The sequence below is a fragment of the Symphalangus syndactylus genome, chromosome 14 (genome assembly GCF_028878055.3).
Source record: "Symphalangus syndactylus isolate Jambi chromosome 14, NHGRI_mSymSyn1-v2.1_pri, whole genome shotgun sequence".
In the NCBI taxonomy this organism is placed as follows: Eukaryota; Metazoa; Chordata; class Mammalia; order Primates; family Hylobatidae; genus Symphalangus; species Symphalangus syndactylus.
Genome location: NC_072436.2, coordinates 40,434,900 through 40,451,134, shown reverse-complemented (window position 1 = coordinate 40,451,134; position 16,235 = coordinate 40,434,900). Strand labels below are relative to the sequence as shown.

Here is a 16,235-nt window from a genome sequence, read left to right as displayed (position 1 = left end):
GATGGGGACTGAGAATTGACCATTGCGTTTGGCAATGTGTGGGTCATTGGGGACCTTGGCAGGAGCAGTGTTGGTGCTGTAGTGGGGGCAAAAGCCTGGATGGAGTAAGTTTAAAGGGAGGAATTAAAAGAAAGGAATCAGAGACAGCAGATATGGACAGCGATTGCAAGAAGTTTTCTGCAAAGTGGAACTGGCGGCGGTGGTGGGTAAGCAAAGTAGTTATTTTGTTTAAGATGGTATAAATGACAGCAAATATGCTGATGGGAATGACTAAGAAGAGCAAGCAAAATTGATGGAGCACAAGAGAGCATGGAGAATGGCTAGAGGGATGTCCTTAAGTTGCAAGTGCAGATAGGACGTTTCACCCAGTCCTCCTCAAGCAGGGAGGTGCAGATATGGGTGCCATGTGCTGGGAGCCCATGTTATGGTGTGGTTTGTACAAGTTGTCTTCTAATTACTTCAATTTTCTCAGTGGGTAGGAAGTTGAAGATAATGATGGAGGAGGTATGGGAGTTTCAAAGGAGGAAGCATTCTTCCATTTATTAAACAGCAAATCTCTATTGAGTAGAATGCTGGGGGCTTTCCTCTTTGTTGAGGAATACAGTGATGAACAAGTCTATCATTCTGGGATTGATAAATAAATATGCTAAGTTTAGATAAGAGTTGGTACTAATGAAGAAAATGACTCAGGAATGTGATCACAATGGGTGGGAGGGGGGATTCCAAACCGATTTCTGCTGGGATGGAATGTTCAGTGAAGCTCTCCCCAAGGAGGAGACCGAGATGATGAGGAGGAGCTGGCCATGGGAAGATGTGGGGCTGGTGTGAGGTGCAGCGATAGTGAGTGCCAGGACCCTGGGTGGGAACAGCTTGGCGTCTTGGAAGACAAAGAAGAAGACAGGTGTGGTGGGGGCAGAATGAGCATGCAGGAGAGTGGTAAGAGGGCGGGGCAGCAGGTAGGCAGGAGCTGGGTGGCGTAGACCCTGTGGGCTTTGCTGAGAAGTTTCAGTGTAATAATAATAAAAAATCATGCAAAAGGGTATCATAATCTTATTTATTTACTTCAGTTTAAAGTTTGCTTACCTGCCTTGTGGAGCATGATTATTAGAGAATAGAGTAGGTTCAAGGAGAACGTTTAGAAGTTCACCCTAATTGTTCAGCTGAGAGGGTGATGGCCTGGATTGGGGTTGACACTGTGTGTGGAGTACAAGAAGTGACTCGATTCAGGAAATATTTTGGTATTTTGGAAATAGAGTCCACAGGCCTTGCTCCTGGGTTAGATGTTAGGGGATCAAAAAAAAAAAAAAAAAAAAAAAAAAGAAATGTCAAGAATGACTCCTAGGTTTCTGGCCACCCAAAGAATCAGATTAACTGGAAGCCATTAATTGAGTAAAGGAATCCTGTGGGAGAAAAACTTCCCACTCACAGTGGAATGTGGCTGAATTACAGATCATTTCTGTGTCTCTCTTGAGATCTTGAACACTTGCAATTTACTTAGAAATACTTATTTTACCTAATATACAATGCACATACATACAAATATATAGACATACAGAATATAGTTCCATATACAATATAGAAAGCATTTTCTGATTGCTCCATTTACCTTCTTCCTTTGATACAAATCCTTTGATTTGTTAGACCTTCTTGTGTCTTTTTCATTGGTATTTATCTTTCTCATATATGTGGCAATTAGTCAGAAATTCATACCCTAACCTGGCTGTCCTTTGTCACGCCAGTGGTTCTTGCAGGGTAGTGACTCTCACTGTTGTGGCATTGGTAAGGGAGGTAATTTACAATTTCTTCCTTTTCCTAAGGGTCCCCTCAGCCTCTTGTGTGAGAAGAGTTCTAACTTGTTGTTGAAGTGTGGCTGCTTGTTCATTAAACTCTCCCTTGTAAACTTCCTACACCGTCTCTGGATTTGAGGGTGGGGGCTTGGAAGGTAAAATTTCATGTATGTTTACTCTGCTGCTCCTTCAAAATGTGTGTTTCTCTAGGCCTGCTCTAATAGATGGATAAGGTTTTCTGGAACTTTGGAACATATAGTGAATTATTATGAATAACCTTGAATATCTCAAACAGCTTCTGTTTCTCCTCATGGGTACTTGTTCTGACATTTCAGGAGCAGAAGATCATGGATCTGTATGGCCAACCTGAGCCTGTGAAACCCTTCCTTTTCTACCGTGTCAAGACTGGTAGGACCTCCACCCTTGAGTCTGTGGCCTTCCCGGACTGGTTCATTGCCTCCTCTAAGAGAGACCAGCCCATCATCCTGACTTCAGAACTTGGGAAGTCATACAACACTGCCTTTGAATTAAATATAAATGACTGAACTCAGCCTAGAGGTGGCAGGTTGGTCTTTATCTTGAAGTCTCTGGTTCCCAATGTGTTTTTGTCTACATTTTCTTCGTGTCATTTTCACGCTGGTGCTGAGATAGGAGCAAGGCTGCTGTCATCATCTCATTTTATAATGAAGAAGAAGCAATTACTTCATAGCAACTGAAGTACAGAATGTGGGCTCAGAAGCAGGAGAGCTGGGTGGTATAAGGCTCTCCTCTCAAGCTGGTATTGTGTAGGCCACAAGGCATCTGCACGAGTGACTTTAAGACTCAAAGACCAAACACTGAGCTTTCTTCTAGGGGTGGGTATGAAGATGCTTCAGAGCTCATGCGTCTTACCCACGATGGCGTGACTAACATGGAGCTGATCTCTGTTTCTGTTTTGCTTTATTCCCTTTTGGGATGATATCACCCATAGTCTTTATATGTTGCCAATATACCTCATTGTGTGTAATAGAACCTTCTTAGCATTAAGGCCTTGTAAACAAAAATAATTCTTGTGTTAAGTTAAATCATTTTTGTCCTGATTGTAATGTGTGATCTTAAAGTTAAATAAACTTTGTTTATTTATATAATAATAAAGCTAAAACTGATATAAAATAAAGAAAGAGTAAACTGAAATTAGCAAGAGTAGTTGAATAAAGCCATTGCAGTTGGTAAACCTGGGACTGGGGCTAAGCTGGGGACAAAAGGGCCTTCCTTGGTGGATAGTGATGGGGTTGGGGGTGAGAAATTTGATATGTAACAGGGCTCTGCTATTTGGCTCCTTTCTTTATGGTCGAATAGCCTTGGTTTTTCCCTGCTTCCTCTAGTCTTTTCCTTTTAGACCATCTCACCATTCACATACTTTTTTCAAAAACTTCAGTAAAGATGTCTTTTTTTTCTTCGTGGAAGAGAAAGCCATGCTTTCCCAACAGCCACCTTTAGAAGATATATTCTGACGAAATTAAATAACTGACTGATATAGTTTGCATGTTTGTCCTCCTCCAAATCTCATGTTGAAATGTAATCCCCAGTGTTGGAGGTGGAGCCCGGTGGGAGGTGTTTGGGTCATGGGGGTGGATCACTTATGGCTTGATGCTGTCCTCAGCATAGTGAGTGGGTTCTCACAAGATCTGGTTGTTTAAAAGTGTGTGGCACCTCCACCCTCACTCTCTCTGTTGCTCCTGCCTTTGCCATGTGATGTGCCTGCTCCCCCTTCACCCTCTGCCATGATTGGAAGCTTCCTGAGGCTTCCCTAGACGCCAAGCAGATACCAATACCAAGCTTCCTGTAAAGCCCACAGAACAGAACTGGGAGCTAATTAAACCTCTTTTCTTAATAAATTACCCAGTCTTGGGTTTTTCTTTACAGCCATGTAAGAACGACCTAACACAGTCACTGTGTGTATAATTGTAGAAATATATACCTCAAATCTGATTCTGCATATAATAGATTTCTTTATTTTTACTCTAACACTGAAAATGCAGAACATTCTGTTTGCTTAAGTACATTCTTCAAAATAGCATAGCAACTTATTTTTTTTCTACTTTTGGGCAATCAGACTGCATCCACTACTAACAATTACAATAAGCAATCGGCAAGCATGGATTTAATGTGATATCTCTTTATTCTTTAACTTTTTCTTTTTGGGGGGTTATTTTTAATTAAAAATTTAAAAATAATTTTTAAAGCTCAATTTTTACGTATCTTTTTCAATTGACAGATAACAGTGTATGCTTTTATTGGGTACCACATGATTTTTGAAGTACATGTACATTTGTGGAATGGTTAAATCTAGCTAATTAACAAATGTACTGCCTCATATGGTTATAATTTTTTGTGGTGAGAGCATATAACATCCACTCTCTACATTTTTTGAAAGAATATATCATCATTTACTATAGTCTCCTTGCTGTAAAATAGGTCTCTTGAAATTTATTGCTCTTACATAACTGTAATTATGTAGCCCTTGGCTAACATCCCCCCATCCCTCCTCCTGCCTAACTACACTAGCCTCTGGTAACTACCATTCTACTCTCTACCTCTATGAGATCAACTTATTTTAAATTTCACATATGAGGGAGATCATGTGGTATTTGTCTTTCTGTGCCTGGCTTGTTTCATTTAGCATAATGTTCTCCATGTCATCCATGTCGTCACAACTGGTGGGATTTCAATCCCTTTTTATGGCTAAATAGTATTCCATTATGTGTATGTACCACATTTTCTTTACCTACTCATCTGTTGATGGACACTTAGGTTGACTCAATACCTTGGCTATTGTGAATGGTGCTACAATAAACATGGGAGTGCAGATATCTCTTTGACATAAAGATTTGAATTCCTTTGCATAGTGTGATTGCTGGATCATATGGCAGTTCTATTTTTAATTTTCTGGGCTTCTATAATGTTTTTCAGAGTGGCTGCACTAATTTAAATGCCCCCCAAGGGTGTATAAGAGCTCTTTTTTCTCCACATCCTTGACAGCACTTATCTTTTGTCTTTTTGATGATGGCCATTCTAACTAGGGGGAAGTGATATGCCATTGTGATTTTGACTTGCATTTCTCTGATTAGGAATATTGAGCATTTTTTCATATTCCTATTTGTCATTTGTGTGTCTTTTTTTTGTGAAATGTCTATTCAGGTATTTTGCCTGTTTTTCAAACAGGTTATTTATTTATTATTATTATTATTATTTTTTGCAGCTGAGTTGTTTAAGTTCGCTATGTATTTTTGATATTTACCCCTTGTCAGATGTATAGTTTGCAAATATTTTCTCCCATTCTGTAAGTTGTCTCTTCACTCTGTTGATTGTTTCCTTTTCTGTACAGAAGCTCTCTTGTTTGATATAATCACATTTGTTTATTTCTGATTTTGTTTTTTGCCTTTCATTTTGAGGTCTTATCCAAAAAATCCTTGCTCAGACAATGTTTCTCATATGTTTTCTTCTAGTAGTTTCACAGTTTCAAGTCTTACATTTAAGTATTTAATCCATCTTAAGTTTTGTATATGGTGAGAGATAAAAGTCTAATTTTATTTTTCTGCGTGTGGATATCCAATTTTTCTGACATCATTTATTTATTTTTTGATAATAATAATGACAATTACAGCATTTACTATAATGACTTTTAATACTCTAAGGTGTGTGTGTGTGTCTGTGTTTTAATATTTTACAAATTGTCACAAAGGCACTCAACCCCATAGAAGATGTAGTATTTTTTAGTGTAAAGCAATTTTTATAGTCTTGACAAAAATCATTTAAAATTCAGTCACAAAACAAATTAATTTTCTATTTCATGAATTAAAAATTAAAAGAGACTAATAAAAAGCTTTATTTGTTTTAAATCATGTTTCCCTTCTTTTTTGGGGACAAAACAATATCTACTTTAATTAGGTAAATCTTCCTCAGACTTTGATGTTGTATTATAGTGTATATCATAATTTTACCCACTATGTTTAGAGATTGTTTTTTAAATTAAGTATGTAATAATGCCCACACCTTTATTAACTCTGTTTAGCTGCATTAGTTATGATGATGCTAAAGTCTCTCATATTTCATTTTTTCTTGATGTCATTTCATCAAACCATTAAGACTCATGGTTAAAATATAATAAATATATAATAGAGGCATATATTTATTTAACACAATGCTTGTTGTTAGTATCATGTTCACAGTGGTGGGAGCCATGACTAATTCATCAGTGTCCACAGTGCCTTGGCAGTAGGTCTTCACCATTAGATCTCATGTTGTAGAATTACTTTATCATTTGCTTTAAAAAGTGTTACTTGCTTAATAATTTGCTTAGAGTAATGTTTGCTATTAGTGTATAAAAATGCTACTGTTTTTTAGCAAAGACTTTGGACCAACTGAAATGTCCATCAATATTAGACTGGATAAAGAAAATGTGGCACATATACACCATGGAATACTATGCAGCCATAAAAAGAATGAGTTCATGTCCTTTGCAGGGACATGGATGAAGCTGGAAACCATTATTCTCAGCAAACTAACACAGGAACAGAAAAAGCAAACACCACATGTTCTCACTCATAAGTGGGAGTTGAACAATGAGAACACATAGAGATAGGGAGGGGAACATCACACAATGGGGCCTGTCAGGGGATGGGGGGTAAAGGGAGGGAGAGCATTAGGACAAATACCTCATGTGGGGCTTAAAACCTAGATGATGGGTTGATAGGTGTGGCAAACCACCATGGCACATGTATGTAACAAATCTGCAAATGCATCCCAGAACTTAAAGTTAAAAAAAAAATGCTACTGTTTTTTTGAATGTTGATTTTGTAACCTGCAACTTTAGTGAATTAGTTTATTATATCTAACAGCTTTTTTTCGATGTTTAAGACTTTTAATGTATAAGAGCATGTCAAAAGCAAGCATGGACAATTTAACTTTCTCCTTTCCAATTTGAATGCCCTTTATCTCTTTCTTTTGTCTGGCTCTGGCTAGGACTTCCAGTACTATGTTGAATAGAAGTGGTGAAAGTGGGCATTCTTTTTTTCTTCCAAATCTTAGAATAAAAGCTTCAGACTTTTCCCCATTCAGTATGATGTTAGCTGTGGGTTTGTTGTATATGGCCTTTCTTATGTTCAGATACATTCCTTCTATATCTAATCCACTGAGAGTTTTTATCATGAAGAGATGTTGAATTTTGTCAAATTTTTTTTCTGCATCTTTTGAAATGATTATATATTTTTTCTTTCATTTTGTTAACATGGTATATTATATTTATTGATTTGTGTGTATTGAACCATCCTTGCATACCTGGGATGATTGGCTATGGTGAATAATCTTTTTAATGTGCTATTTGAGTTTGGTTTGCTAGTAGTTTGTTACGGAATTTTGCATCTATGTTCATTAGGGATATTGGTCTGTAGTTTTCTTTTTTGGTGGTGTTCTGGTCTGGTTTTGGCATCAGGATTATGCTGGCCTTATGGAATGGGTTTGAAAGAATTCCATTCTCTTCATCTTTGTGAAATAGTGTGAAAAGGCTTGGTGTTAGTTCTTCACTAAATGCTTGATAGAATTAATAGAATTAAGGAATGAAGCCATCAGTCCCTCGGGTTTTCTTTGATGGGAGACTTTTAAACTACTAATTCAATCTCCTTTCCTATTGATCTGTTCAGTCTTTTTATTTCTTCATATTTCAATAGTGGTAGGTTTTATGTGTGAGGGCTTTTGTTTTTTTCTGTAGAGCCAGTTATTAAAAATGTACTAGTATACCATTAAGTGAACTTGATGATCATGGACCTGTTTCAGCTCTTCCTTCACTATAGGGCTAGGGTTTTGGTTAGATGCTATGTTGTTTTGGACTCCCTGGTTGGATGTTGTATTGTATGGGATTCCATAGGCCCCTAGACAGTGGTTACAGCTGAGGTTCTGAATGTAAGAGAGCAAACCCACACCCAGACTATGTATTCATCCCTGTGAGGACAAACTGCTTTCCTTCCAAGAGAGAGGGGCCTGACATACTTAACCTGCCACCGCAAGTTTCTGTCTCAGAACATTCTTGATTTTCCCTTAATCTGAAAAACTTAAGAAATTTTGCAGAGTATGAAATTCCATTGGAATGTTTCCTTTCTGCATTTTGAGATACCATTCTATTGTCTTTTGGCTTTTATTGTTGTAATTGAGAAGTCAGTTGTCAGTCTTTTGCGCCCCTCGAAGGTAATGAATTCTTATTATCTGCTACTTTTACACTTAATTTTTGCCTTTGGTTTTATAAAATTTCAATCTGATGTGTTTAGAAGTGAATCTTTAAAAAATTTGTTATTTGAGATTTATTGTGTTTTTTGAAACTGAATCAGTGTCTTTATTATTTGAGAATATTCCCAGCCATTCTTTCTTCAAATAATTACTCTGCCTTATTTTATCTTTCCTCCTAGGACTCCAATCAATATCTTGCATCTTCTCACTTTATTCTCCACATTTTTTCCACCTTCTTCTGTATTTTCCGGCTTTCCTGTGCCTGTGCTCCAATCTGGATTTCTTCTCATTTGTCTTCAAATTTGCTAATTCTCTTTTCTGCTGTGTGATGCCTACTGCTAAATATAGCTATTGGCTTATTTAATTTAATTTAGTTATCATACAGTCATAGAGGTTCTGTTTGACTCCTTCAAATCTGTCACTTTCCATAGTTTTCTGTTCTAGAAAAATATTTTCATGTTTTTCATTTGTTTCTTAAACATGGTTAGGATGGTTGCTTTAAGCTGTGTGTAAAAAATTACAAAATGTGAAGTTTGTGTAGCTATGTTTCTGCTATCTTGTTTTGTCTGCTTTGTTTCTTTTTTCTTGTTCTTGTTCTTGTGACCTTGTTTACTCATATGCCTGGTAATCTTCAACTATGTTTGGCTTGTGCCTTTGAAGATGTATCTGAGTGACTCTTCCCTCCTCCAGAGAGACTTTCTTTTTGCTTCTTGTGGAATGAGTGTAGCCTACATGAAATTGAATACAGTTTGAGTGTTTTTAGCTCAATGAAGCTATGAGTATTCAGTGTGAAAATCTCTGTGAGAGTCTGTCCCTGGCCACAGCCCTCCGGAAATGCTTCTTTTCTTTTTCTTTCACTCTTCTCCTTTGTTCAGTGCCAAGACAGTCCTCTCCATTGTTCTTAGAGGTTGGAGAAAGGCAATCTAGATTTCATGAGCTTGCCACCTCCCCAGCCCCAACCCTGTGCACTGACTTCTTTATTTTTGTGCTGGTGTGACTACAGTACTGAGCATAAGGTGTACTGTATCAGCAGAGAGCGTATAGTGGTTTTACTGTTTCTTTATTTTAGATCCTGGTTCTGTAGGTCTGGAGTAGGACCTGAGATTCTGCATTTCTGGCAAGCTTCAAAATAATGCCAATGTATCATCCATAAAGTACACCTTAAGTATTAAAGATGTACACAACAAGGAAAATTTTATCTAATGATTTGGCAATACATGAATAATAGTAGCCAAAATAAATGGTGGAAATTGTGCTATAGGGTTTGGGAAAGATTTGCAGGGTAGAGGTGACTATATTAAACCTTGAAGTGAGTAATGAAGGATAGATAGGGATGGACAAAGGAATGAAATCCCAAGACAGGTCTAGTTCTGCATAGCTGAAGAGAGAGAGAAGGCTACAACTCTAGGCTTTACTCCTGTGGAATTCTTTTCTTGCAGAGCGAGAAGTTTCCTTCGTCATATTTGGCTCAGTGTCCTTTCTCAGGAGCATTCACCCTTTTGGCTATAAAGGATGTTTTCTCCATGCTAGAGAGAAATAAGTACAGCTCTTGAACAATCTGGTATCACCACAGCCCTCACCACCTCCACTGATGGCACTGTGGCCCAAGTACCCAGGCCATATAGAGCTCCAAGTATCTATGGGATGAAATAAGAATTTTAAAGGACCTACATCTTAGCTGTTGTCACAAATGAGTTTGCATTAATTTGTGCGGCATCCAAACAAATGTTTTGTCTGTTTGCATCTTCATACCTGTGGAAGGACCTTGGGCCTTTTCCCCCAAGATATTCATGTGGGTTCAGTTCTGTGTAGAGAGAGTGGAGCTGATGTCATAGGCTCTGAACTTTCTTCTTTGGTATGGAAATCATCTTATGCTAATGGAGACCTGAGGAAGCTCCTCTTTATAAACTCAGTGTGATTCCAAAGTCTAATTTTGACTCAGGAATACCTGCTACACATTTAAATTTGGGCTATACATGATTTCACACTCTTGAGGAGGTGACTGTGGGGCTACCTGGGACAAAATTTTAATGGCCTTTTATATCATACCATGCAGTAAGAATACCTGGGAAGGAGACAGGGTGTAAACAGGAGGAAATTCTCCTGCTGGCCAGATAGGTCATTGATGAAGTTGCAAAAAAACCAAGATCTGAGATGATCTATTGGTAGTCACAGCAAAAATGCTGACTGAGCTAAACAGGTCAATCTGGGGCTTGGTGACAGACATAGGGGACTCATTAGGTCAGTTGCTCCAGGAAGCTGTCACTTATGGAGAGCTTTTCATGCTCTTCTTTAACCCACATAACAGCCCAGCAAGGTGTAATTCATTTCATATTAGTCATCTGAGGATCAGGGATGTGATAGAATTTCTCCAAAGACACAATTCCAAAAGTTGCAAAACCAAATTTTGAATGCACATCTTTTGAATACAAGTATTTTGCTTTCGAACACCAAACTACTGTGTTAGTTTGGGTTCTCACCAAGGCAGATCCTGGATGCAGGGAGCTCATTCAGGGGATTATTCCAGGAAATCCAATAGAGAAAATGCTAGTGATCTTGTTACTATTATGGGACAACTCTGAGAAACCTTAGTGTTATCGTATCAGAGGATGGGGATGCTGAACATTTGTCTACCAGTTTCTTTCACCACTTACTGAAGTTGCCCCTGAGATGGAAGCCCTAGAGGTGTGAAGCTGACAGATGCTAGGATCTCCAACAGCAGTTGTGAACTCAGGTTTTTGAAGGTATGGAGCAGAGCATCAACAGTATTACCTCAGCTTCCTTTTGTTGAAGACCTAATGTCAGGTACTGCGAGCTCAGAGCACTGGGGCATCTGGCAGCCAGGCTTCCTTCCCTGCTGTATTAGTCAGGAGCCTCCAGAGAGATAGAATCAGTAGGATGTGTGTTTATGCACACAAACACACACATATATACAGAGTTGGCACTTTGTATCTGCAGGTTCAACCAACCAACATTGAGGGATGCTGAGCCTGTGGATAAAGAGGGCTGACTTTTTGTATAAGTGGGTTCTGCAGGGTCAACTGACAAGCCTGTGTAGAGACAGGGTTTCACCATGTTGGCCAGGCTGGTCTTGAACTCCTGACCTCAGGTGATCTGCCTGCCTCAGCCTCCCAAAGTTCTGGGATTACAGGCATGAGCCATTGTGCTTCAACTTTAATTTTTTTAGTCATAATTGTGTAGGCTGATCCAATTGAGATGTCTATGATATTGGCTATCGTTTCTGCTGTTAATGTTCAGTCCTCTTCAATTAGGGCACAAAAAGATTAGTTTTTTCCTTGCAAAGTGATGTGGATGGTCTGCTGCTTCAGGTGCTATTTTCAATATTGTCTCACTTCTTAAAATGAGTTATGCATTGTAAACTGCTGATTTCTTTGGGGCATTGTCCCCACAAACTTTTTATAAGCCACCAATGATTTCACCATTCTTCCACCCAAGTTTCACCATAAATTTGATTTTTGTTCTTGCTTCAATTTTAGAAGAATTCATGTTGCTCTGATAGGGGCTCTTTACAAACCGATGTCTTACCTTTCTTAGTGCCTCAAACTAGATCCTTTTCAAACATCTTATAACAAGTTAGTAGGAGTTTATTTTGGTGCAAAATAATTCAAAATCCGTGCAATATTTTTTTCATAATATGCATTTTCCATGAACTTTTTGATTACCCCTTGTATGAAAGGGGGTTTATTAGGGGAATAAGCTCATGCAATTTTGGAGGCTGAGAAATCCCATGACAGACCATCTGCAAGCTGGAGACTCTGGGATGCAGGTAACATGCTCAGTTCAAGTCCTAAAGCCTCAGAACTAGGAAGCCAATGGTGTAATTCTCACTTTGGGATAGAAAGCCTGAGAACCCAGGGAGATGCTGATATTAAGTCCTGGAGTCCAAAGTCTGGAGTTATAATATCCAAGGGCAGGAGAGAATGTCCCAGCTCCAGGAGAGACAGAAAATCACCTTTTCTCTGCCTTTTTCATGCCATCCATGCCCCCGGCCAGTTGGATGGATCCCACCTACGTTTAGGGTAGATGTTCCCCACTAGTACACTGACTTACACACCAATCTTTGGAAACACCGTCATAGACATACCCCAAACTAATGCATTACCAGTTCTTTAAGTATTCCTTAAGCCAATCAAATTAACACTTAAAATTAACCATCATGCTACCTATACTAGAGATAGTGATCTAGAATCCATTGAGGTGGCTAGGGTGCTCAGGAGCTGGCTTTGCTACAGTAAGACTCCCTTCTCCCGTGGAGAAGCAGCATGCACAGTGGCTCTGAGAAACTGGAGGAGGGTCACTGGAGTCAGTGTGCTTCTGGTCTGAAATTGACCAAGAATATCGTGTCTGTGGACCAGGAGTAATTAGAAGCTACAGAGGTCTTAAGAGACCCATCCCTCCTCAGTCTACCTTGCACTTACTGGGGGCTCCCACTCTTAGGAATAATTCCGTTGTTTCATTTTGTGGCATCAGAGATGAGTCATTGGCCCTAAAGAAGTCCCATAATGTTTCTCAACTCAGTATCTGTGACTATATTTCCTGCTCTTAAAAGCTTAGCATGCCCTCATTTTTCAGGGTGCTTGGATAAGTCTTAACCATGCAGTTCATATAAAGAGTCACTAAATCCTCTGGCATCAGGAACTAGAAAATATCCTGAGTGTTGGGCAGTCCCAGCTCTAGTGAGGCAGAACTTCCTTCCTTGCCCATGTGGATAAAAGGCCTGGGCCCTGTTATAGCCTGTCAGAAAACCCAAGTGCAGTAGAAGCCATAGTTCATAATGGTAGGGATACAGGGTCCTTCGTAACAGATTATCAGTGTGGCCTATGCTGGAAAGTCTGGTGACCTCTGATTTTTTTTTTTTTGCTTCTGGGCCTTTGGCCTTGGCACTCTTTGTCATATTAGAGTTCCTGGGTCTAGGCTTGAGCAGGATTCATAGGTGCAGCTGCTTCTTCTGGAAGTAGACTGCATCCAAGAAAGTAAGGGTGCTGGGTGAGTTCTGGGAGTATGGGTTCTGACTGGGGTCACTGCTGAGCTGGCCGCCAGTCTTTCTTCTGACCCAGGGTTACACTGTGGCTTGGGACTGACTCAGGTCCTCTCTTGGGGTTCGTCTGCACATAAAAGGACCCCTATCCTTGGCAGTTCTGAAACAACACCACCACAATGGAAAAAGGTAAAGATCCTCATGGAAGGGCAAAAAATTGACAAGGGGGTGATATTCTGTGCTCTCATTCTTACTAATTTACATTTTGACTTTCTCAACAGCATTGAAAATTGACACGCCTCAGCGGGGGAGCATTCAGGATATCAATCATCGGGTGTGGGTTCTTCAGGACCAGACCCTCATAGCAGTCCCGAGGAAGGACCGTATGTCTCCAGGTGCGTAGCCGCAGTCTGTCCTTTGGCCAGTGCTGTTGTGTGTTTGGTGCTCAGACATTATTCCACAGTGGGCTTGTTGACTGGGCATATCTACAGACAGGAGCATCTCACAGACAATAATGAATAGAGGGTGAGCATAAGGTTGTTCTGGGACTATGGTCATGAAGTCAGAGAAGAGAGAGTGAGAAGGGAGACTGAAGGGTCAGCCTATGAAAAACAGTGGAAGACATATTCTGAGAAACTTCAAGGAGTAAGAGTAGGACAAAAGAGGGTAATCTATGGGAGGACCAGTTTTTGAATCCATGAAAGACTGACTTGTCTAATGGAAAGTGTTTCCCAAACATAGGATGGGTGTCTGGGTTAGGTGGTGGGTGGTGGGGTGACAACTCTATGAGTGCACTGTGAGTGTCAGTTAGCAGATTCCCTTAAAACTCTGGCTCAGAGGTACCACCCCGGAAATGGCACCTGAACACCACTTTTCACATCATGTTCCCAGCCACTATTGCCTTAGCCTCATGCCGACATGTGGAGACCCTCGAGAAAGACAGAGGGAACCCCATCTACCTGGGACTGAATGGGCTCAATCTCTGCCTGATGTGTGCTAAGGTCAGTGACCAGCCCACACTGCAGCTGAAGGTGAGTGTGGAAGACAGATCCTGTCATTTATTTGATGGAAACTCAGATTTTAGGATCCTTTAAAAGACAATGTACTTATTATGCTCATGCATTTTTATTTTTGGTTTCCTTTGGGTTGGTATATGTTATGAAAGACTACGAAAAATTGCAGAGATGTTTTGAAACAAACCTACTAAAATGACTTATTATTTTAATTTACAAAAATATTAATAATTTGGCAAGGACGATGTCTAACTTCAATAGAACACACACACAGAGTAAAATCAGCAATGGCATTTTAGCAGTTAATTGTCACAAAGTAGATGAACTTATTAAAACATCTTTTTGGCAAAAAATACATTGCAACTTTAAATGAACAAACATAATTCTCTGTAACAAACACTTTAATAGTTGCAATTTTCCATTATTAAAAAAAGATAATTACAGCAGGTCTCTGTGTACTACAGGAACTGCCTTGACCCTTTTCAGTAAACAAGCATAGGCAGACACTCAACTTGATGACAAGATATAAAACAGTATTTTTCAGCCAGGGGTGATTTTGCTTCATGGACATTTGTCAATGTCTGGAGATGTGTTGTGACAACCTGGGATGGGGGTGTGATACTTGCATTTATTGGGTAGATGACAGGGATGCTACTATACATTCTATATTATACAGGACAGACACTGACAACAAAGAATCATCTTGCCTAAAATGTAAATAGTGCTGAAGGTGCAGAAACCTGACAGAAAACAACTATGTTTTAATTTGAAATTTACAGTAACTGTTACATAAATATTCTTTAAGTTTCTGTTTCTGAACAACAAATAATGGCTCAATCAATGCTTTATATTCTCAAAAACTTTCATGTCAACACATTTTTCAGAGCCTCACATTAAGAACCATTAAAATTTGTAGCCTGAGTTTCAGCCACAATCTTAACACATAGAAAAGAATTTAATTTGTATGACTTTTAATCCCATAATATGAAACAGAGGTCTCCAAGCTGCTTCAATGAGTAGGGAATGCTGTCCTTGGACATGGAATATCATGGTGTAAAGCATGTGAAACGTTCAGACAGTTATGTTTCTTGCTGGTGTCTCCTTTGCACCCTTCAGGAAAAGGATATAATGGATTTGTACAACCAACCCGAGCCTGTGAAGTCCTTTCTCTTCTACCACAGCCAGAGTGGCAGGAACTCCACCTTCGAGTCTGTGGCCTTCCCTGGCTGGTTCATCGCTGTCAGCTCTGAAGGAGGCTGTCCTCTCATCCTTACCCAAGAATTGGGGAAAGCCGACACTACTGACTTTGGGTTAACTATGCTGTTTTAAGGTCAGTTGGGTTTGGAGGACGGTCTCCATGCAGGGAAAATCTTAGTATAATCTTAGCCTGGAATGGGCAGGGAGAATTTGTTACTGGACTTTTCACGTAAGAGTATCTTATTGCCTCCCAATGTATTCATGCAGTGACCTAAGTGCTGGACTGGGTCCCTCTTCCTGGGGCCATGTGGAAAATAGTCCAGGGAAATTGAGGGCCTTGCCATGAGCATGTGGCTGAAATATGGCACCATTACAAAAATAATAAAGAAAGCTCTACTTAACATACTTGCTAATAATGCTCCAAGTAAAAATGAGGGTGACGACTCTTGAATTTTAAGTCCAGGTCTCTGGATTTTCAGATACATTCCTCTGTGATGAAGTATCAAGACCTTTTGGATTCTGACAAGGAGAAGGAGATATAAATGTTCCATCAGAAAGAGGAGACCAAAAAGAAAGCTGCGCTTCTCCTGGGCTTGGCTTATGTCTCAGTGAAGTTATATATGCTGGTGCTGGTTTGGGTGAAGAACTGCTGTGGTTTATGAAGCTTTCACCTAAAGTGTTATCACTGGACCTCAAAAGCATTAAATTTGTGAAATAAAAATTTTGTCATCTCAGTGGCTCTTTTATGAATCAAATGGCTTTAGTGGAATATTGTGGTTATAATACTGATTCCTTGCATTTTTAAGGAGTTTTATAGTTTGTAAAGCAGGCTCCCATGAAGGTTCTTGTTTCTAAGAGGAATCAGTAAGATTGTTGGGGATGGTGGTATCTTCCCAAACTCGGGTTTCTCCAGGCCTCACTACTGGGGTGGGTGGGACAAAGAGTGCTTCACTAATAGAAATTTCACTCCATATTTCA

At 39.5% G+C, this 16,235-nt stretch overlaps 2 protein-coding genes across 4 annotated transcripts in view; both read left to right on the top strand.

Moving 5' to 3' along the window:
- IL36G (interleukin 36 gamma) overlaps positions 1-2,337 on the top strand; it is a 216,098-nt gene extending 213,761 nt beyond the window's left edge. Inside the window, exon 9 of the mRNA XM_063616631.1 lies at positions 2,123-2,337. Coding sequence (XP_063472701.1) covers positions 2,123-2,332 — 210 coding nt within the window. The 3' untranslated portion in view covers positions 2,333-2,337. The remainder of the gene's footprint in view (positions 1-2,122) is intronic.
- Positions 2,265-15,880, top strand: IL36A (interleukin 36 alpha). Of its 3 annotated transcripts, none has more exons than XM_055241649.2 (5): positions 2,265-2,352; positions 13,329-13,442; positions 13,939-14,078; positions 15,177-15,390; positions 15,737-15,880. In XM_055241649.2, exons 1-4 carry the CDS (start codon positions 2,325-2,327, stop codon positions 15,387-15,389), a joined length of 495 nt encoding a protein of 164 aa, XP_055097624.1. In that variant the 5' UTR covers positions 2,265-2,324; the 3' UTR covers position 15,390; positions 15,737-15,880. The 3 variants fall into 3 exon arrangements, with proteins under 3 accessions (XP_055097624.1, XP_055097623.1, XP_063472702.1); XM_055241648.1 differs by having other exon boundaries at positions 15,721-15,880; XM_063616632.1 differs by lacking the exon at positions 2,265-2,352 and adding an exon at positions 12,809-13,236.
- The last annotated feature ends 355 nt before the right edge of the window (positions 15,881-16,235 follow it).

Excerpts from the sequence above, each read along its gene's own strand:
- IL36A (XM_055241649.2), top strand. The coding sequence starts at position 2,325 with ATGACTGAACTCAGCCTAGAGGTGGCAG. Across the intron at positions 2,353-13,328 it reads ACTCAGCCTAGAGGTGGCAG|CATTGAAAATTGACACGCCT; the intron begins GTTGGTCTTTAT and ends CTTTCTCAACAG. Across the intron at positions 14,079-15,176 it reads AGCCCACACTGCAGCTGAAG|GAAAAGGATATAATGGATTT; the intron begins GTGAGTGTGGAA and ends TGCACCCTTCAG.